General features: G+C 44.2%; 1 protein-coding gene across 3 annotated transcripts in view; it reads right to left on the reverse strand.

Annotated features, from left to right (window-relative positions):
• Nucleotides 1-16,962, reverse strand: part of slc12a7b (solute carrier family 12 member 7b) — a 73,105-nt gene extending 56,143 nt beyond the window's left edge. For 2 of the 3 annotated variants that reach the window (XM_083936087.1, XM_083936086.1), the window contains exon 1: nt 16,628-16,962. In XM_083936087.1, the coding sequence (XP_083792213.1) occupies nt 16,628-16,871 (244 nt within the window). In that variant the 5' untranslated portion in view covers nt 16,872-16,962. Of the gene's footprint in view, nt 1-508; nt 813-16,627 lie in introns of those variants that run through there. The other variant, XM_083936088.1, reaches the window with a different exon arrangement.
• Between the last annotated feature and the right edge of the window lie 6,389 nt (nt 16,963-23,351).

Here is a 23,351-nt window from a genome sequence, read left to right on the forward strand (position 1 = left end):
ATCAAAATAAATGTTTACGCTGAATACAGGAATTTAAAAAAAGACTAAATAGAGGGAAGGAAATTCAGACGAAAGGGGGAACACTGGCATGGAGCAAAACTTCATGTCAGCGACTGAGTGGCAGTGTCGTGTGCGGGGAAACCCTCGTCTCAGGCAGTTGCTGGAAACAAGCCTTCCTTAAAACCCACTGTCCTCCCTACACATTATCCACCCACAGCCCATAAACCGTTTTTCTGAAATACATAGGAAACAGTAACCCGTGCAATAGAGCCAAATTATCAGCTTGCATTGGCTATTGCAAGCAAAGTCTGGAACCTTCTGGGGTTATCTGCAGTCACCGAAAAGTAAAGATGCATTTCAGACTCTAAAAAGGTGCAAAGACCGATGTAGTTTCACTTTAAAATAGAAATCTGTTAGTTAGTTATGCATAAAGAGTATTATATATCTCATTAATGTTAATCACACACCTGACAGAGCTAAAAAAACAAAAACAAACATCTGATCTCACCTGTGGCGTCCTCATCTTCCTCCCTCAGCACATTGTTGTCATCCACATCATCCTGCTTGTTCCCCCTTTTCGCCTTCCCGGTGCTGTCCTTCACTGGGACCACAGTGAAGTTGGTGGGCATTTTTACACCATGTGCTCCCTCTCAATGTCTGCTGTTTACCACACTCTTATCTCCTTCTCTCTCCTCCCTCCCTGTTCTGTTGCTCCTCTCTCTCTTCCTCCGTCCAACAGCTGTCACTCCTGTCTTCTGCCTTGCTCTCCTCCTCAGTTGTTTGCTTTCTCATCCGGACTTACAGCCCCTCGGTGTACTTTATTCTCCTGGGCCGACGTCGGATCTCACTTCAGGGTTTTTGTTCCTATCGCCAGGATTCTGCTCTACACCCATGTGACCCCGACCCCCCCACGCACTGACTATCCAAATAAGGAAGAGCACAACAGCCCCGCCCAGAATGGGGCCGTACCCACAAAAACACACACGCGTAAAATACATGACATGCATTTGTGCTCATGAGTGTGTGTGAGAGCGTACATATGGGCTTTTACTGTGCCTGAGGGCAGATCCTCTGCCCAGGAATGTCGCTCTGTCTCGCGCGCAACAAAAGCCGGCAGTGTCAGCCTTTGTTCAAAGGGAGGAGGAAGTCCAGAGCAGCTCCACCGAGGAAAGTTGTGGACATATATATTTCCTCACTTCCTATGCAGTGTTATTTGACCCCATGTGCACAGTCACAAGTGGGCAGGGCTGACTTAAAGACGTATGCTGGCCGTCTAAACACACACCGCTGTAGAGGGTTGGCACACATGCATGCAAATTCTAACGTAGACATTCAACTTCTGCATTACCTGGACATTATTACATAAAGTGTAATGTATGAAAAGACACACACAGAGAGGGGGAGGGGGAACTGAGGGTGGCAGAGTGGGGAGGCAAGTGAATCAATACAAGTGTCAACTTCATGCTTCAGAGCAACCTCTGAAATACGAGGCTCAGTGTTGACAACAGAGACAAACACCCGCAGGAGAAGTATGGGATTGTTGTCGGATTCAAAGCCTGAGGAAATGTGTTACATTCACATTGTGACCTTATGACTAATCCCAAAACAAAGAGTCATTTCCTCAAGGTAAGAGGTGCATTGAAAGTGATTACAAGGCATTCTTTCTTAGCCCAACTAACCAGCACCCCAGTGTGTGATGGGAAATGCTAAACGAAACCTTGCTTGAGGAGCGAGCCACAGCATTGAACTGCTGTTTCATTCATTCAGCAGTTGTTGTTTCGTAATTCTACGGCCCTGGGGCCTCATTCGGTCGCTTAACATCTGGAGACCCACCCAGAACAAGCTATCCTCTCCCCCTTTAGTTCCCCAACATGGGAAGGGTGGGGGACGCAGGATATGGGAAAGAGAGGAGGTGGAGCAGAAGGCAAGAGAGGAGACGGAGACAGGCAGGCAGAGTGACCACTTTACCAATTTGAAATATGTAACCCTGGCTTTGTAAGGCTGCCATATTCACTACCTTTAATATACTAATATATTAAATTACATCATATTTTCCATTCCATAACAGTTTTTTGTACTTCTAGTCTTGGGTTTTGACTCTACCTGCTGTTTTGATGCATCCCGATCCGCCACAACAGCCCTCTTATATACAAACACTGGCCTTTCAGTTCTTTCTGTAGAATTGAATTAGCAAATTTGAGCTTGCCGTCACTGAACTCTGAACATTTCACCCATGCCACTGTTTGGTCGCCAGTACTCTTTTATTCCCTATGCTGTCAAGGGAACATCGTGTTCCCCTAGAAAATTATCAGGTTTTTTATTAACACCAATTACTCATCTGTACTTCATGACACAAATTTGAAGAAATCCATTCTCTTGTCACATGCTGCCATAGCTCCATCAGTGAAGCACCAGCCGTTCAGGTATTTCCCTATATCCAAACCTTCTGCTATGGAAACGGCAGGTCAGGTTTCAATAAAACATCATTCCAGTACGTTGATGTGGTTGCAATAATGGGACTCCTCTGGGCGTGCAGAGGACCAAGAATTTTCCAGAAGTGGATCAAGAATATTAACAGAGGGGACTTTGTTTCCAAGACCAACAGCGCGCTAAGTTTTGGTTCACACTCGTCAATCTCACAATGAATAGCATGCGGCTGCCTAGCTTAACACAGTGAAAAAGTAATGTCAGCTAAGCTAACACCGCTTAGCTAGCTCACGCTAGACGCCTGCTGATTGAGTAAATTAACTCAATGTGGTGTTATTGTGAAATATAACGTAAGTTGCTCTAACTAGGGCAACCTAATGAGCACAATGTAAACGTCAAGTAGCTGAGTGAATCAGTGATGGTGGTAAATAATCACAAGCGCTCGTCATGAGGTAAAGGTTTGTATCGTTCACATTCAGTTTTTTTTCCTAAATTAAAGTTTCCCACTGCTGTTGGAGCAGCAGCAGAGAATTGCACAGGTTCTTCCCGACTTCCTAGACATCGTTGTCAAAAGTAATGCTGCATAAAAAGTAACAGGTAAAAGCAGAAAAGGTACACTTCTTATGACAGCTCCCAATCACTCGCGCATACTGGAGGGAGACGCCACCGCAGCAATGGCGTCTTGTTCACTTCCGATACTCCACCGGATTCGTCTATACTGTCTGATCGGCCACCATCCCTGCACTCAGATGGGAATTGTCTGTGCACCATGAAAGAAAGGCATTAATCAATACTGTGATCTGAAAACTCAGTGTTCACAATGTATTATGGTGCTGCTACGGTAACAAAGAGAGCACTTATCTACTCCCTGCTCAGTGAATGAGCGGTGATGTAACTGGCATCTGCTGATTAAGTGACCAGACCGTTTCTCAGGGACAGTCGGTGCATCCAGACTGGGAGGACAACGTCCCTTTTATGAGAGTATACAACGCTCCACAGTGGGGACTGAAAACTAGGCTAACTCGTCGTGACATAAGCAGTTCTCAGACGTTTTTTCACCATGTCATGCTTGACGTAATATCGGACAGCCAAAAGCACAAGATGAAAACACAGGAACACAACGGTATTCATTACATAACTTCATTCTAAACTCATCTGTTGCTCCAAAATAATCAGGAAATAATCTCGTTATAAACAATACAAGACTTAGACTTAGACGTCTCTTTATTGATCCATTTGGGATGACTCCTGCAAGGAAATTGAGTTTCCAGCAGCTTACAAAAACACAAGGGAGCTGTAAAAGGACTACATGCTTTCATGAGTATAACTGGAGTGAATGTATTTTACATTTGTTATATTTCCATTAACCGGCAGAGAGTAGCTTAAAGCAAACAACACAGTTTATACCTTAACACCTTCTACTACTTTTAGCTGTTAGCTAGCTGCTACCATGTGGGGATGTAGCTTGACTGATCATGCTAATGCTAATTGGAGAGCTTTCATTCATTTATTTCCATTCATCCTTTATGGTAAAACATATTGCTTTTAAACCCTAAGTTTGCAAACCATCCACATCGTTGAAAGTACCTTTCCCCATTAGTTAACTTGCTAGCTTACTCACCACATGGCACACCTTACATTAAATGGATTTAACAAATTAATGTACTTATCTGGTAAAAGGTTCTTATGGTGAAAGGCTAGTTTCTATCTGCATATGATGGTAAATACAGCCCGAGCAGATGACTCTTATATTTCCATTTTATTCCTGCTATTTCCAATTAATTCCCATAAATAATACGTGCTCGTTTCACGGAAAGTTTCAACCTTGAATAGTCCTCGTATTTTGCAACCCTAGTAAGAACAATTATCAATGGGTATGGGGATGCTTTAGGCATAAAGTGAAGTGAAAGCATTGGCTGGTCACCATTTGCTGTTTGCCGATCGCTCACTACATATGATCATATGATATGAATCATATGATCTTGGGGATATCTCTGTGCTTCCTGTTAGGGGATATTACTCACTGAGGACTTATTCCTCAATGAAAAGGTATGTGCATCCATGGCTTTTAACTTATTGAAATCTGTCTCCAGAAATGTTTTTATCCACGCAATTAGTTTTTTCCTGTAGCAACAAAAAACAGCTGTACAGGGGGTAGAAGACTTAAATTGCGTCTTATCCAAAGCTATATGCAGTCCATGGTTCAGCTCCACAGACAGGGGTGGATTTATCTGCCCAGAAAATAACAACTGAGCTGAACTTTTTGTCTGTAGGCTCAGATGTCTAATCCCAAAATAGATATATCGATTGACTCAACCAGGGAAGATGAGAGGAGACTGGATTTTCGACAGATACACCAAGAACAACCCAAGGACACAAATCAGGATGTGGAGAGGAGCTCAGCTCTTTCTTCTCATGGACACTTCCTATATTTCTAAGAACATTGGAGACAATTCCCCAGGTTGTGTCAAAACTGCATGATTTTTATCCTCTTGATTGACTTTACATAGAACACTAGATTGATTTCTAGTGATCCTTTTCTCTGGCATGATTTGGGGAAAAAGACTTATGAATATTTTCCATAAAGGCCAAGAAAGAGGTCATTTAATTTAATACAATTGGTTTATGAGATTCAATTCATGAAAGCAACACAAATAATCCAAAAATATAAACAAAAGGATATGTAACCTATTGCCCCCAATTCATTGACCGGTCAATACAAGATAACAAGCATCTAACACATGTTTTGTTGGTGTAAAATAGGTTTGCTTTGGTAAAAAAAGGAGGAAAAGGAATTATACTATCAGTTTCAAATGTGCTCCATGATATACGTTTTTAAATCAGAAACATATTGTACACATTGCTCTGCAGGACTAGAACAAAGCAAAGGGTGAAACTACCTGTACAATCTGACAGCAAGGTAGCAAAGTCAGAAAACTGTCTGTGACACCATCTATCTGCCCTGCTCCAGAGCTTTTCAGTGATGCACAAAAGTGCCTGATAGTGCCCTCTGGAGGGGGCATGAGGAAGGACAGCTTTCCTGTGAGGATCCCTGAAGGACACAGTTTAAAACTGGGTAAAACACAATGGGAAATGGAGAAATGGAAAGGAAATCATGATGGGTGAAAAAGCTACAATATCACCTCTTTATCATGTCATGTGAGTTTGCGTCATGGCCTTTGTCACACGGTATCTTCCTTCCCTCTATTACTTCCTCCTTCTTTTAACAGTGTATTGCCAGATTTGACTGACAGGGGCAGAAGAAAATCCTTGGCATACTATACAGTACCGCACTATGAGCTGTTATGGCTCAAGTGTTAGCAGAGAATGACCTAACGTCATTTATACATCCAGCAGAAACGCAGCAACTGGCATCACACCGGAGTCTTTTTATTTGCCTCTTGATGAAAGCAAAACTAATATTCTGGGGTGTTTTAGCTCAGGATTGATCCACTAACTACTCCTGAGCGCATGTTCTGGATCGTTCGACTCTCTCTTTACCAGAGCTTGTTGATTTTAGCTCTAAGCCTTTCGGTGCAGGGCAGGTAGTGTACAGTCGGTGTGTGCCGGACTGTGCTTACACAAGTCATTTGAATGGAACTTACAGTATGTGTAAATTAGATATCACATACTGATATACTTATATACAGCAAATAGGCCTGATTCCTCTGCAGCATGCATTTTACCAGAACTGTCAGCAGTTTGAGTAGACGACATAAAAACTCACACACTGGCAACAGCTCATCTTTGATTGACTCTTCTCCCTTCGTTATGCAACAGACGGCTGAAGACTCAGAATGGCACTCTGTTGCCCCCATTTGATCACATCTGGAAATACACTGGCTACACCGCCATCATGACAAACTTTAGATACACACCAACAGCCTGCAAATAAAAAGAGCCTAGTGCCTCCAATCAAAAACACCTCGCAGTGTTAACGGGTGTCCGTGGGATCAGGTGTAACGTGGCAAATGAAAAGGTTATTAGATTTTTATAAGCACTGACTTACGTGAAACTGAGGGGAAACAATGCCGGCCATCCTATTCAGTCAGACTTTCCTAATGTCACACTGTGAAAAGGCGACTGAAGCTTTTAGTTTCCTTTCTGAAACGTTTCCATGACTTTTATTTAACGGTATGAGACCTGAGGCCGCTGATAAACTGCAGCGAGACGTAAATTCTATGTCAAATCGATTGAGGTGACAATAATGATGAAAGAAATCCAACTAGTCACAATTAGCTATTCAGAGTCAAAGTAAAGCACAGTAAGTTAGAGAGGGAGAAACGACTGCATCATGTGAGGCAACATGGAGGCTGTAGGGCCTTTACTGCATGGGCAGTCACACCTCAACCATCTCAGGTAACAGCACACTTTCCTGCCAGTCATCCATTAAACTGCATTTGACAAAAGAGGCTCAGGTGACCCTTTCCTCTCTTTAAGACGAAGGCCCGTCCCCTTTATGTTTTGTTTCTTTTTGAGCTTTTTCTGTGAATGCTTCTGTAATCGGGGCTAATTTCAAACTATGATTTAATTCCCAGTTTAAAGCTATATTTACCTGTGTAACTGTTGGTCATACACAGATGTAGAAAGGCCCCTATTACCCTTTTGCATGTTGAAACTTCTGGCTGCTCCGCCACTAGAGAGGCCTGTCATTGAAAAGAGAGGCATCCACTGTTTCTTATCATCCCGGTTTAACAGTACTACCATTACTCACAGATAAGGCCATTATAATGCCTGTACTACTAATTCATCACATGCAGTCGTGGAACCAATCTGCTATTAGCCTCCGGGGGCAACAACCTATATCCAGGGGGTACCGGTGTAACCAGTGGATATCCAGGCCAAGACTTCCTCTTCTGACTGGCGGTTCGGATTAGCAGCTTGAGATACGAAAATGGAGTTGGACGCATCTCTAGAAACAACTACATATCAAGGCAGATAAATAAAGTTTATACAAAGAAAAACCCTTGTAGGTTGGGTTTGAAGATTGCCTTTTGCAAAGCTCTCTTGCTCTCCACACAGAGCGCATGCAATCACAGCATGCTCAAACAGAATTGGTAAATACTATTCGCACTACAAACAGATTCCAAAAGGGCGTCCAATACCAAAGGCTTGTCCCTTGGCCTATAGATTCTGCATTCATATGCCAATATTGGTTTATAGAAATTACATCACATGTACCTGCAAACCACCATCAGTGGTGATATCTCAGTCATCATTATTAAACATCAGAAAGATGATCAGTGATTAATAAGCCTGATAGCTCAAATGTAAATAAAAAGAATGAAAAGAAGCAACATCAAGTCATAGATTAAAATAAAAGTGCCTTCACGTTTATTTGTAGACTACACATGACTACACATGACTTAATCAATGAAATGGCATATGAATATTTTCATTTATTTATTATCATCTGGCCCCAGATGTTTCATTTGCACAGGAGAGTGGACATTTATTCATTCATCTTAAACTGCTTGTCCTTATCGGGGTCGCGGGGGCTGGAGCCAATCCCAGCTGACATCGGGCGTGAGGCGGGGTCCACCCTGGACAGGACGCCAGTCTATCACAGAGCACATAGAGACGAACAGAGACAGACAACCATTCACACCTACGGGTGATTTAGAGTCATCAATGAACCGAACACCTGCACGTCTTTGGACTGTGGGAGGAAACCGGAGAACCCGGAGAAAACCCACGCAGACACGGGGAGAACATGCAAACTCCACACAGAAGGGCCCCGGCCGGGATTCAAACCAGCCTTCTTGTTGTGAGGCGACAATGCTGACCACCATTGGTCGCCCCAGAGAGTGGACAATGTATCCAAAATAAACAACAAGTCAATGAAACAAGACACGCTAGTGATGAATGTTCTTTGGAAACCTTGTTTCAGATCTGATAATTACGTGGTCACATTTACAGGAGCACTTAGCTGAGGCAGGCACATCACGGCAACCTGATGCCGGTTCATCTCAGTCTTTTATCTCTTGATGTGCCAGGTAGCTGGTTATTAATAACAACCAGTGAGTAAGTTCAGAAAGAAACAGGAGTTGGCTCAAGTGTTTTGTCAGCTCAGTTCGAGCTCAGGAGAAGTCCTGAGAGATGCTGGAAATGATTGCAGCTTCCACTGTATCGGTTTCATCCCTGGCTTTTGACTGTGCTGCAGTGGCTGAGGCTGCTTGTGACAGGGGAGGGGTTAACAAGGTTATCCTCAGGCTCTCCATTCACAGACAGGCAGAACCTGATACTCACATGTGTCTCCCTACACATTTCTGACATCGGATATCACCAGCACCACAATCAACTGTAGCTGGCTGTCTTTCCCCCCTGCGTATAACTGGGGAGGTGACAATAACACAAACACTTAAGCCAAAGTAGATATTAAACAAAAAATGAGTGCTTATAGAAAGGCATTCAACACTCTGCTATTCCTGATTTGAAACCAATGCTTTGCCAGCTCCTGGTGTAATTTCAAAGGGAGATTTTGCTCTCCCCAGGCCTCGTTTGGCTTCATTTTGTCCTACAACAGTATTTATTGCAGTAGCAAAGGCAATAAGGCCAAAATGACTCACTGTAAATAAACGCCTTACTTACTTAGCCTTACGCTGCTGCTGACCAAGAGGTGGAAAACCCCATGACTACCAACAGCGAATGCAGCGATTCTCCAGGGGAAAAACATGTTAAGTTGTTGTTGTTTCCCACGTCTGTTCAATCTCTATTCAGTAGCCGTGGCTTTTTCAGCTGCTGGAAAATTGTTACCGTCATCAGACTGACCACATGCATTGTGTGTCTGAAATAAACACTGGCTCCACGTCGATGGAAAGAGTCTGAGAGGAGATAAGAACAGGATTTCAGGTTCACTACAGGACTGTTTCCATATCCAGTAAGTGTGGTGCTTTGATTAGCAGATATTGTGTGCAATAATGTTATTTAGGGAAGTCCCAATCAGGTTTTTGTGGTCCTGATCTGCATTGGAGCCCTTTAATATTGGGTATCAGCCAATACTGTGGATTTTTCAGGGCTGATGCCGATGCCGATTTTTTTCACCAACCTTAGCCTATGACGGATACGGACTGCCGTTTTCTTTCCGCCAATAGGACTTTTGCCCCCTCAATTTGCTTTATAAAAATTACACAATGATGGTACCAAATCTCAATAACCAGTACCAGGTAACCAGGTAACCAGTCTCAATGTTAAAAAAGGAACATTCATTGAATTTAAAAAAGTCGTCTCCAGCAACACGAAACTGCCTGTGGACGCCTGTCTGTAAATAATGCCGGGAAAATAACATCGGCAAACGCAGCAGCCCGCATCCGCTGATGTAGATACACGTAAAAAGCGCGAATACCAGCCAATAATATCGGCCGACCGTTGTATCTGTCTATCACTAAAATCAACAGCCGATATTCGGTGGCCACAGCAAAGACTCTCACACTGAGGTGAAATGGAAACACTGTGCTGCAAGATGTGTCTTTCAACTCAGAAGAATATTTAAATCCCCAAATTGAAAAACCGAACAGTCGAACATCAAGGTCCAGCCCCAAAAAGGTCAGTGAAAAGTATAAAAACTGAGTTAATATTAGGGCTGGGACTTTAACGCGTCAATGATAAATTTATTACAGAAAAAATAACGCAATGAATCGCAATTTATTTTTGCAGATTGCGGAACATTGCTCGTTGCACGAGTTCCCGCCGGACCCTAATACGCAATACGTAGACGCACAGGACAAAATGAAACTGATGAGAAGCGAGATGATGAGTTGTTGCTGGGTTCAGTGGGCGGACATTTGAGTTCTAAAACACGACAAAGTGGAAACATGGATAAATAGCACGTCTGTGTAAAAATTCACCTCCCACCGGAGCACATCAGCCTTCGCTCCACCCCAATGCTGAACATGCTGCAGCTAACGTTAGCACAGACAACGCTCCTAGGAGAGACTGTCATTGGTCGACGGATCCATCCTTTGTTTCTGTGTTTTTAAAACACGTGAGAATAAGCTTTCCATGTTAAACTGTTTATTTTATGCCAGGGATATTATTCTAAATATATTGCAATGTTAGGTTTCCACTTATCTTGAATATACCGTACTAAGCACTGTTTTATTTTCTATAATATATTAAGTCATATATCAAAAGCCATTGAAATTGAAAAATGTTGCTACTTTTGTCAAATATTGATATGCGAATAATTAATAATTGTTTTATTGCACGTTCTCCCCCGTGTCTGCGTGGGTTTCCTCCGGGTTCTCTGGTTTCCTCCCACAGTCCAAAGACGTGCAGGTGTTCGGTTCATTGATGACTCTAAATCACCCGTAGGTGTGAATGGTTGTCTGTCTCTGTTCGTCTCTATGTGTCCTGTGATAGACTAGCGTCCTGTCCAGGGTGGACCCCGCCTCACGCCCGATGTCACCTGGGATCGGCTCCAGTCCCCAGCGACCCCGACAGGGACAAGCGGTTGAAGATGAAGATGAATATATCAAAAGCCATTTAAATTGAAAAATGTTGCTACTTGTGTCAAATATTGATATGCGATTAATTGCGCTTAATTAATTACAAATAGTACAAATAATACAAATAGTTAATATAGATCCATATTCAAAGCTTCAAATCTAATGCAGTTGTAACCGTAGACAAACGGTGATGTGAGAGCAGGGGGTTATAATAAATGATAAAGAGTTTGGTGAAAACTGAACTGCTGGATGGTACAAGCAGGATTGTGTAGTGACTCAAGAGTTGTGCGACGAGAAAGACGCGCCCTACATGCCTTCACCACAGAAGTGCGTAAAGGCGCATTTACAGCTGAAATTGACACTGACAGAATTCCCCCTTGGCATTTTTTCACGAGAGAGGTTACACTCGCACGGTTAAGTGTACTTTTAAACTGCTATAATGCCCTTGATGAAAGGGCCGTTTCAGGGATTGGGCTGAACCGTGTGCATTTCCCAAAAGAGGAGGAAAAGTTCCCTTAAAACCCTTCTGTCCGACAAGCGACGGGCACACCTCTTCTCCTGAGTGTTGCGTGTAAACAAGGAGCAACTGGAACAAACATCCCACGCAGGACTGGCGGCAGGGGGGGGCAGCGACTGGGAGGCCACACAGGAGCAGGGGCAGTTACAGTGGAAGCCAGGGCCCAGTTGGCGTGCGTGTGCTGACTGCTGGGCTCCAAATAAAGCAGAGGGCAGCACATGATAGCCCAAGGTGCATGCCTTTTCAAACATGAATGTGCACACATGCATGGAAACATATTACCGTGCTGTGACACTCAACATAACCCGTACACAGTGCACCCTCCTCAAGTCACTAACAAATCTATGCTTTGCGTATCATGGGGCTGCACATGAACGATATCCTCTTTGTGTTTTTGTGATAAATCTGGAGCCAAAGGGAAGTTTGACACATAAAACAATCACAGGCATTCACTTACTCACATGTTATGTATCATCCTCAGAGACAGTAAGTCCACTTTAGCAGCACTGATTGAGTTACAGTTTCTGTGCAAAAATAGTTTAAAAAGCCAGAAACACCAACCTGATTTCAGAGGTTTTGCATTTGAATGAAACCACCCCACCACGCTGTGTGTGTACAGAAAACTATCTAGTTATGATTGATTCTGTACTGCTTCAAATTAGTCGAGTGATCCCAGTGACACAGGGATTCGATAAAGTTAGGGGACTTGCAAGGGACGCATTTAACAAACAAACAAAGAAGAAGTCAGTATCAGAGCGCACACTGTGGCTTGTAGTCGCTGATATGGTTGAAGCTCCAGTGTTTCTGGACCTTTCCTAACTTGTCAAACGGCAACATCTTTCGAATTCCACTCCCCCAGTTTGTCGCACAGGCTTTCCAGTGAGAATGTGTCTATTTACAAGGCTTTGACAAGGCGTCTCTACAGGTACAGGAACCAAATTCAAATTTCCGGGTGTGGTATTTGTAAATTCATGGTACCAAAAAACTAGAGACACACAGATTTATCGGCAGGAGATCAGAATTGGATGATATTTCCCATTGTTGACAATAAATGGTAGGTGTTTGTGTGAGGCTGCTTTGTGAACAACAACTATTCGCTGCTCTCAACGCGAATGATATGAGGTCGCACTCCCACTGTTCATCCGTACCGTGCCCAAACAGGTTCCACGGGTAAAGTCTAGTTCCTTTGACCAGTGTGAGTGCAACTGTGCCGCGCCTAGCTGCGTCCCGCCTGCCATCCACGGCCCGTTTGGGAGAGGTGGGCTTTTGTAAAGGCTTTTTGTACGAGCATGAGGCCTACGGCAGCTCATTTTATGTGCGCGGACATTTAAAACAATGGCGGCGAAAGGTTCACGTTGGTGTGATGCGGAGGTGGAGTGTTTACTGCAGATTTGGTCGATGAAAAGATTCAAAAACAGTCGACAAGACTCACAAAAACTCTGAGGTCTGTGGAAAGATTTGTAAACAAAGCCACGCATCGCGATGACGTCAATCAATGCGTGTGACGTGTGACGGTGTGATGACGTATGGACAGGCAAGAAGCATTCGCCGAGGCCCAGGTAGTGTGAGTACAAACAGGCCTGGGCCGCGGGGGGAGAGGGAGGGGGGGGACAAGTACCCTAAAGCACGGGGCGCGGTGCGGACGGACAGTGTGAGTGCGACACAAGTCACCACCCATGCTTGGTACTCTGGTACAGATATGGTGATACCTCTGCTCCACTTACGCTGAGACGACGTGACGTCACACACGCAACATGACATGTAGTCTTTCTCAGTGTGTTTTCTCTACAGCCTTAAACGGAACAATAGCACAATAAACAGTCAAACTCATTATCATTTAAATCCACAAACGACAGATTTCTAATTTGGGGAATATAACAACTGAGACCAGCATTCATTCATTCATCTTTAACCGCTTGTCCCTGTCGGGGTCGCGGTGGGGCTGGAGCTGATCCCAGCTGACATCGGACGTGAGGCGGGGTAAACCCTGGACAGGACGCCAGTCTATCACAGGGCACATAGAGACGAACAGAGACAGACAACCATTCACACCTACGGGTGATTTAGAGTCATCAATGAACCGAACACCTGCACGTCTTTGGACTTTGGGAGGAAACCAGAGAACCCGGAAAAACCCCACGCAGACACGGGGAGGACAAGCAAACTCCACACAGAAGGGCCCCAGCTGGGATTCGAACCAGGAACCCTCTCGCTGGGAGGCGACAGTGCTAACCACCACACCAGCAAACTAAATTATCTCCATTTAGACCCATTTTTTACGACCTCAATTTCTGCCATTGTGTGAACTGTCAGAGACGATGACGGACAGTCGCTCTCTGTCTGTCGAAGTTTAAATCCGACACCCTTTGGACAGTCTTACCCCTGTAGAACCTCATTCATCTTTCACCGCCTGCTTAATCTCTCATAAATCCAAATCTAATCTTAGTCATGCTACGCATCTGAGGCAGGCAGAGGGGTGCATCATCTGTCGCACAGTGAATCCTCTTCATGTGATTTCATTAACTATTCATACGTCCGTTACATCACATGTTAAGACACTGTGTTTTCATGCTAAAATGCATACAATACATTCTTAAAATGTGTGTTATTTACACGTAGCCATGTTCATATATTCACTTTACTGACATTGGGGCTTCTGCTTCACCCAGACTGAACAAGCAACAAGCATGAAGCACATTTACAGATCGCCTGGAAGGCTTTAACAGGAGGGCGAGCAAGTGAAACAAACAGCCACCGTCTCTTCTTTTCTGTAGTTTACACTTCTTCATAACCTCTGCTTCCTCTTTACGGTTACTTAATCCCACCCTAAACATTTGTTTCGCAACCTTGACGACAAGACTAACACAATTTCCCAATTCAGATAGACTTTTAGACACATCTAGAAAACCTAGTAAACGTTTATCAATGAACATGACTCAGAAAGTATCTTTATCTTTAGCTAATCGTTTCAAAGATCCTGCTGCCGGTACGTGAAAGTCGTTCTGTGTTACTTAAAACACTAAAAGTTGGTGCCTCTGTGGGGTAAACCGCCTGACCATCCATTATCCAAACATAATAAGAAGACTCATTATCTGCTTCGGTTATCAACTTCAACATCGAGGAATTGAATTTAGCGGACACATCCAGGAGCCTATCAGTAAATAGATTACAGCGAAACAAGTAGGCATCCCCTGCGATCAGTCATGTATCGACTGCAGTACGATCACTGCTCTAGAGGAAGGAAAGGAGGAAATTGAAATCCAGGTGTAACCAAACAAAAGGTCAATATTTAATAATTAGATCCTTAAGTGATGCATGACTCCTGCTGTCCAGTTTTCATTACCCAGTCAGTGATAAAAAAGTCTGGGGGCACCGGCAGCGACCCTTGCGGAAAGAGTCGCTGACACAGGCTTGAAACAATCCTCCGTCGAGTATCGAGTTCACTGTGCTACAGTCAAATCTTTTTCACATTGTCAAGTTTAGCAAGCAATTAAGGACGACACATATAGTTCAAGTGCGAGAGGTATAGATGGTATATGTTCAGAGTATAAACGTTGTAAATATCAACACCACTTCCAGAGCAATTGTCTGCATCTCTTGCATCTCTTGCTTTGTCTCTCTCTGTCCATCTGTCCGTCTTTTCTCTCTCTCTCTCTCCTTCTCTTCCTCTCTCCGGTGCAGACAGATGTGCGTCCTCCACAGAGCTGGGTCTGTCTGATGTTCCTGTCTGTTATAGGGAAGGTTTTGGTTGCCACCGTACTCTACGGGGGAATTGTTGGGTCTCTGTAAATCATAAATAAGTCATAGAGTGTGGTCTTTACCTACTCTGTAAAGTGTCCTGAGATAACCTTTGTTATGATTTGGAACTATAAATAAAACTGAATTGTTCGGTTCATTGATGACTCTAAAATCGCCCGTAGGTGTGAGTGGTTGTCTGTCTCTGTTCGTCTCTATGTGCCCTGTGATAGACTGGCGTCCTGTCCAGGGTGGACCCCGCCTCACGCCCGATGTCAGCTGGGATCGACTCAAGCCCCCCCACCAACCCCGACAGGGACAAGTGGTTGAAGATGAATGAATGAATGAATGAATTGAGTACTAAATCACCCACAGTCGCTGTAACTGACTGTTCGTTGACCTGTAAGACATTTTTGTTGGACCTCTGAACCAACAGCAACAGTCTCTTCTGTCACCATCATTCACCATGGCAACACAGTCGACCCGAGTCATCTTCCTCAGCTTTTCCGTCCACGTTTCCCTCCGTTATTGCACAAAACCTCCATTTCTTCCGTGATGACGTTCTTCCTTCTTTTCTATTTCTTTTTGGATTCAAATATGAGTGGACAGGAGGCACCCATGTTCATCAAAACAGTCCTTTAACAGAACAGCCTGTGGTGTAGCAATCAACAATCAATACACACACACACTGTCTGAGCACACAGTGATGTTCGGCGTGCTCGTGTGTCAGGCGATTATTCCAGCACCTTCTAACCCTCCACCTGTTGCTATAGAAGCACCTTGTTTTTGAGCAACAGGTCGAACAAGGCTGGAGAATGAGGAGGCGAGACCAATACGGTTCAGAGCGAGAGACGTATATGCACTGTGATAAAAACAGCAGATATAGCTTATGGAAATATGCAAACATGCATTAAGTTAAATGTTCCCTTTAGAAATAAGAGCCCATAGTGAAGCAGTGGTATCATTTTGAATAATAAGGCAGCACAGGCACACCTTATATGTCTGCAGGACCATTATTTGAGCATTACAGTAAATTTAAATTGGGTTATCTACATTTAAAAAGGGTAAAAGTGTCTAAAGCTGGTCATATCAACTGTTCCTCCTTGTCTGGTAGTTAAAGGAGAGAAAAAAGGAAAGAAGTGATGCTTTACTCTACTTGCACTCTTGTGATAAACTATTAAAATGGTTTGTTGAAGTCACAGAAGGGGGAGTTAAACACACATATAATGCTAATTCAAATTGTCTGTTTTATCGTCACTCACTAGCAAACTCTCCGTCTGCACTGCACTTTCTCTTTGCCAAATAATGCAACTTTTAGTGACCCGTATTTACGTGGTTCTCTCTCGCCCCGGCTCCGTGCATGAACCGGGGGACAGACAGACAGACGGACGGACGGACAGACAAGTGAAACGCGCCGGCTAATCCTCCGGTAGATGGATAAATGAGATAAGAAGTGGGACACGGGGTGGGTGTGGGTGTGTGTAGCGGGCTGCGGTCTTACCGTACTTGTTGGGCTCCCTGTTGTACTCCAGGATAGGCACCACTACGTTCGGGTCCTGCGACTCGAACACGGAGTCCTCCCCCGCCTCCGTCCCCGTCTCCCTCTCCTCCAGCGCGCCACCACCGCTGCTGCTGCCGCCGCCGGGGTCCGGTGCCGGGTCAGCGACAACCGCGCCCGAGTGCTCCCCATCCCCGGCGACCCCAACTCCTCTGTCAACCGGGACTACCACAAACCTTTCGCCCATGTCCCTCTTTCTTCTCCCCTCTCTTGTCGCACTTTTAACGGAGGAGGAAGAACACACCGCCCGCCTTACCTCTGCGGTTCACGCTGGATGGGCGCACGCACAGGACGGACAGCGTGACCGTACAACGGAACACATGCTCACGGGCTGATCGGAGGATTGATTACGGTAAAGACGTCCCCGCCCTCGGCCTTCGCTCATTGGTCGAGAGCGCCGAGGGGCGCTGTCAATCACTCCGAGGAGCCAATCAGAGCGCTTGAAAATTGTTAATTGTGGAAATTGAGAATTTTTAAAATTGCATCAACTTTAAAGTTTAATATTTAAAATCTTTATTTGAAGCTATATTTAAAATTAATACTAATATTATTATTAATAATAATAATACACCAATGAGAGGTACAGAGTGAAAGTGTTGCTTTTCCATAAAAAAATATATTTAGTCTGAATTAATATTTTTATTTTTTTATGGGTTCGACAATAGCTTTCTGCACGTTCTGTTAACATTGTACCAGCTGATAGCGGCTAATTGGGGTGTTGCCAGGGTAGTCTGTTGTTCGGCGCAGCTAACGTTACTGTAGGTGGTACTGGGTGAAAGAGCTACAAAAAAGTTTGCCAATCCTGCAGCTGCTTCTTTGTCCCAGCAGCTGAGTGAGCGGAGAAAAATGCGAGTCAATATAGGCCAAGCATTCACTCCATGGACTGAGATACAGGAGTTCAGCGGCCAAAATGGCGTGCGTTTCTCCTTGATCGGTAAGCTAACTTTCATGTTTACTTAGCTGTAACGGCTAACGCTAACTGTCAGTCAAACTCCTCTGCAACACTTGTTCTTCTGGTGCGATTTGCCGGAGGAGATGGGTTCAAACCAAGCCCCCACCACAGCGACTTCCTGGTTGATCCGATCAGGAAGTGCCAAAAACTGCAGTTCTCCGAGTGTCCACTAGGGTCATGTTTCATAATAGAGCAGTTTCTCATTGACCCCCTTGTTAAACATGCTGATTTTACAGTACATTTAAGGCCTGCTACAAAAAAAACATCCTAGTCTGTATGTTTAGCTCATATCTCCATGACAACACTGAGGGGGGTGACATTTTTGTACCAGGCTGGTTTTTATTTTATTGGAGGTTAAAGTTATTACATAATTAGGAGCGTGGCCTCTTGAGTGACAGCTAGCCTCTGACCCTCACTTCTCCTCAGAGGTAAACATCAGCCAGATGGACGTATCTCCCTCCCCTCAACGTCACATACATGCCGTTTTTTGGTAAGAGGAAATTAGGTTGAGTCAAAGTCTGACAAGATGGCGACTCCCGTAGGTGAGTACGATTGGATCAAGTTGAGAGAACAGACCCCGACGCAGAGGCTACGTCCATTTTCTATACAGTCTATGGTTTAAACAGGCTGAAACAGACTCAGATCTCCTGTAGGCTACTGGGCCGGGTCTGACCAACCTGGCAACCCGACTGCTGGAATTACTTTTTGTTGTTGCGACTACGATCTTTAGATACTAGCTGGCGTTGTTCTGCTCATTCTCCATATTCAACCTTTAATGATAGCCTACCCATACTTTAATTTATCACATAAAAACTCACCTGCTTGTTTCAACAGACATTTTTATTTGTACGTTTTACTACATAGACCTCTTCAAAGATGTATATAATCATCATATTATCATTTTTGGATTGTGCCTTTAAAATGAAGGTGCAGCTAAACACAACGCTTAAAATAGTGCGTGTGAAGTGAGACAGTGCCCTGCTGTCATAATGGAGCACATGTATCTGCGTACAAGCTTCTTTAATGGTCTGAAAGTGGCGGGGTAATTAACACTCACCCTGTACATCCTCCACTCGCAATAGCCTGCTACGGAAACTCAATAAATAGCTTTAATTTGAAAACCGATGATGGTTTAGTCATCTGCCAACACCGCGCCATAACAACTTTAGAGTGTTACAGCTGAGAATAAATGGGTTGCCAATGCCTCAGGATAGGGTGACCTCTTATGTTTCCAGGCACTTTTTGATACTTACGGTAGTCGACAGTGACAGGTCTCCAAACTCCCTGTTTCCCAGGGGCACCCCAAACCTTTTCCTATACGTCAGTAAACACAACTACAGCGTAGATCTTGCATTAAAGCTTTTTCTTTCACCATATCTGCTTTGAATCAAGCTCCTCTGGTGCTGGAAATCCCAGATACAGATCATTGCCCTAATTTAATGCATTGTTCCTTGGGCAGAGACCCACCTGTGGCCGTGTTAGGGCAATCCGTTCACATTACACTCCCATAACAAACGTTGGAGAGAGGGTGGACGGCATAGGTTACCTCTTTACAGAAATGACATAAGCAGCTGCCTTGTAAAAAAACACGAGCAACAGGAACACAACAAAATAGTTCATGAGGCATGGGAATGTCAGGTCAGCAGGTCAGACTGATGCCTTGCGTTGGCGTCCTGGTAAATACAAATATGGTTTAAGACAGACAACACTATTCATCTTCAACCAATTGGGGTCGCAGGAGCCGATCCCAGCTGACATCCGGCATGAGGCGGAGTACACCCTGGACAGGACGGCAGTCTATCACAGGGCAAATAGAGACGAACAGAGACAGGCAAACATTCACACCTACGGGCAAATTTAGCAATGAACCGAACCCCTGCATGTCTTTAGACTGTGGGAGGAAACCGGAGAACCCGGAAAAAAAACCACGCGGACACAGGGAGAACATGCAAACTCCACACAGAAGGGCCCCAGCCGGGATTCAAACCAGGAACCCTCTCGCTGTGAGGCGACAGTGCTAACCACCACACCATGTGTCAAACGTGATAAATCAATGATTGATTGAATGAATGCTGATGAAGTGAAGAGTCTTACACTGAAATATGCCCAGACTGGTGGTTCTCAATCTTTCTCATGACAAGGACCCCTAAATTGACCCCTAAATTGACCCCTAAATTGATACATGTTAGGTCACGGACTCCCATTTGTAAAGATTTAACATCAGTGACTTGCGTCTTAATATTTAATTGTTAGATATGATTAACACCAGGATGAGCTGTCAGCTATAGTTGATGAGGAAGTGAAGCCTATGATGAGAATCACTCTGACTGGGACTCTTATTCACGTTAGGCTCACTTCTTAAAAAGTGAAAATAAACTATTCCCCATTTTGCTGCGATGGCTCCGCTTGGACTGATGCTGAGGTGGAACCGCTACTGAGAGTATCACATGCGTTTATGGCTGTAAAGGCCCAAAACACTGGTTAGGAGTTGTTACCAAGCAAAAATAGCAACATAAAACATATGTAAAGCAGTGCTGGGAGCATTATTCATCGCTGGAGGAAACCATGGCTAAGGGAATTGTCATGTGATCAATCACCACTGTTTTAACTCACTGTTTGACAGATAGTAACCTAAAGGACAATTATCTAGATGAAAATTGTACATATTGGATCTTTAAATGTGATTTTTAACAAACGTTTACTCCTTTTTCAAACACGTCCCCTCCTTAAAAACAGTTTCTAAGCCCAGCTCTTATTGTTAACCATGTCAAACTGTCTGCCATTCACTTTTCAGCTATATCTAAAACTCCACAGGAGATAATATTGTGGTTAAACTGCGGGAGAGCACTCATACAGTAATTACTCGGAGGGTGTTACATGGACATCCAAAATAGCCAGCTGGCAGGACAGTTGGATGGCCGAGGGGAGGGGAGGGGAGGGTGAGTGGGGGTGGAGTCGTGGAGTGGCTGTGATGAGTAGTTAGAGCGAGTTAAACTAGTTTTCAGGGTCATATTTGTGTTTTCTGCTCAGCTACAGTAGGTTTACATGCTTTGACCTTAAAAAAACACATTATATTTCTCACCTTGCCCGTTGCTGCAGCACCTCAGTGTGTAAGGCTCCGTCAGGGCTGAGCACATCCATCCCAGACGGTCGGCAGGGCTCACGTCTACATGCAAGTACATCTTTTTTTGACACTTTGGTATTTTTTAACATGACAATAAAATATTACAGCAACATTTACATGTCAGATCAGACGGAAAAGCATAATAGGTCCTCTATAAAGTCCTCATAACAATGACAGAAGCCAACGGGAAGTGCTTTACTACACAAAGTTCAGTTTATATACCTTACTATACCATACCTATATAGATATTCTTCCCTTCTTCAGTCTGACTGGATGAATGTATGAAGGGGGGGGGGGGGGGGGGGGGGATGCAGCACACTCAGGGTGTGAGACCAACACGCAGGGCTGACAACGTAGCTTGTAATCCTCCATGTCCGGGCTGTTTTTTACTGATCTGCAGCTAAACTCAGGTCACCTCAGGTCGGAGCGACTTGCGGATCGGACGAAATGAAATGCAGATTACTTTTTGTTTAAAGCTGGGTGTGAACAGATGTGGCTTTTACAGCACGACCACGGCTGTAAATCTTAGCCCTCGTCTCTGTGCCATCCTCATCTTCGCCTTCAGTAAAAACGGATTATGGAGATCCAATTTTGTGAACAAATTGGGACATGTTTCTTTTATGGGAACGGACGGTTATGTGACGTGTGGTGTGTAGTGACTGTCATTAAACAGACTGGGTGTGAAAGACTGGGACTATCAGGGGGAATATGAAAAGTTATGCATGATGGAAAAAATAAATAAAAACGTACCCTAAAGCTCACAAATTTGATATATTGACACATAAGTCATATTCACATTACTATAGATATAATTATAGTTACTGGAAGTGTGTCTGTCTCTGTCTTTGTGTCTGTCTTTGTCTCTCTCTGTCCATCTGTCCGTCTTTTTCTCTCTCTCGCTCCTTTTCTTCCTCTCTCCGTTGCAGACAGATGTCCGTCCTCCACAGAGCTGGGTCTGTCTGTCGTTCCTGTCTGTTATAGTGAAGGTTTTCAACGCCACCGTACTCTACGGGGGAATTGTTGGGTCTATGTAAATCATAAATAAGTCATAGAGTGTGGTCTTTACCTACTCTGTAAAGTGTCCTGAGATAACTTTTGTTATGATTTGGCACTATAAATAAAATTGAATTGAAAATGATCATGAGTACTTTCATTTTGATCACGTCTAACTTTCCACCTTTTCCCGGCAGTGATGGGCTTCCCCAGAATCCGGTATAGCAGGGCTGCCCAATTCCGGTCCTGCAGAGCCACTGTCCTGCATGTTTTAGGTTTCTCTCTGCTCCGACACACCTGAATCTGATGATGTGCTCGTTATCAAGCAGCTGAAAGTCGTCACAGGTTTGGAAATCGTTAGACTCAGGTGTGTTAGAGCAGGAGAAACCTTAAACATGCAGGACAGTGGCCCTCCAGGAGCAGGACTGGGCAGCCCTGCTGTATAGCAACAGGGCAGGGAGCAGAGCGACTGCTAAAACCAATAGAATTTATTACATTTCTAAATAAAATAAGATCTTGGTCCATTTGCCTAACTATGAAAGGAACAGGAATGTTGTATTATACTGTCGATAAGATCACATAACTCCTGTTTGGTTACCACTTAATTACTTGTGTCATTCCACGTTTGTCAGGTTTGTGCAGCGGACTGTATTTCGCATGATTAGTCTTCCTCATCTAGATCAGCAGTCTAAGACACACCGTCGCCTCTCATCCCCCTCTGTTGTCATAGAGACCGTCCTCTGGGAGGGAACTGAACGAACCCGCCGCTGAGGTGAAGTTGTTGTCAGGGTGCTTGAGTGAGATGCACTCAGCTCCACTTGACCCAGCTTCTTGTACCTAAGGTCATGATGGAAAAATGAAGCTTGTGACACAGCTGAGTGTGTATAACTATTGTTATTATCTCTGCAGTAATACAATGTCTTTGTCATGCTCACGTTAAAACAACTTTAAGTCTACTCTCAGTGTTACTAAGGTTTATTCAGACATGATGAAGTCGCTCCACCTGCTCATGTTAACGTCACTACGGCAGCAATCACGGTCATTTACGTCCGACTGCTTCAGTGAAACAACTGAGGCCAACGATGTGTGCCCGGAGTGTATGTGGGTCAGTGCCATAGCATGAAACAAAGCTTTTATTCTGAAAGGGGTCCCCCGCTGCTGTGTCATTGTGCTCCCTCTGTCACAACAGACAGTGGTGGGTCATCAGCCGCACGTCCTGGGAACGTGATGTGTGAGTGTACAGAGACGCTGGGAGGAGCAGAGGCCCGGCTGCCACGCCTGCATGTGTGCGGCAGAGCACCTCCGTACCCAGACACACAGTTTAACATTAGTAAGGTCAGTTTTTTACATGTCACAAATAAAAATGTCTCAGTCAGAAGATAATCTGTTGTTTTAATCCCTTTAAACTACATTTAATGATTTCCATGTGTTACTACAATGCGTGTGATGAGAAAATTCTCTTTCAAGCCGTAACTTTTAAAAGAAAAAGTAATTTTGCTTTTGTCATATTTGCTGCAACTGTCCCTGTATCCTTCAGACAGTAGTAGGCTACATATGACAGATAATATGGGGAAGATTACAGATTACAATGACAGAAG

The sequence above is a fragment of the Echiichthys vipera genome, assembly GCF_963691815.1.
Source record: "Echiichthys vipera genome assembly, chromosome: 21".
Taxonomy (NCBI): domain Eukaryota; kingdom Metazoa; phylum Chordata; class Actinopteri; order Perciformes; family Trachinidae; genus Echiichthys; species Echiichthys vipera.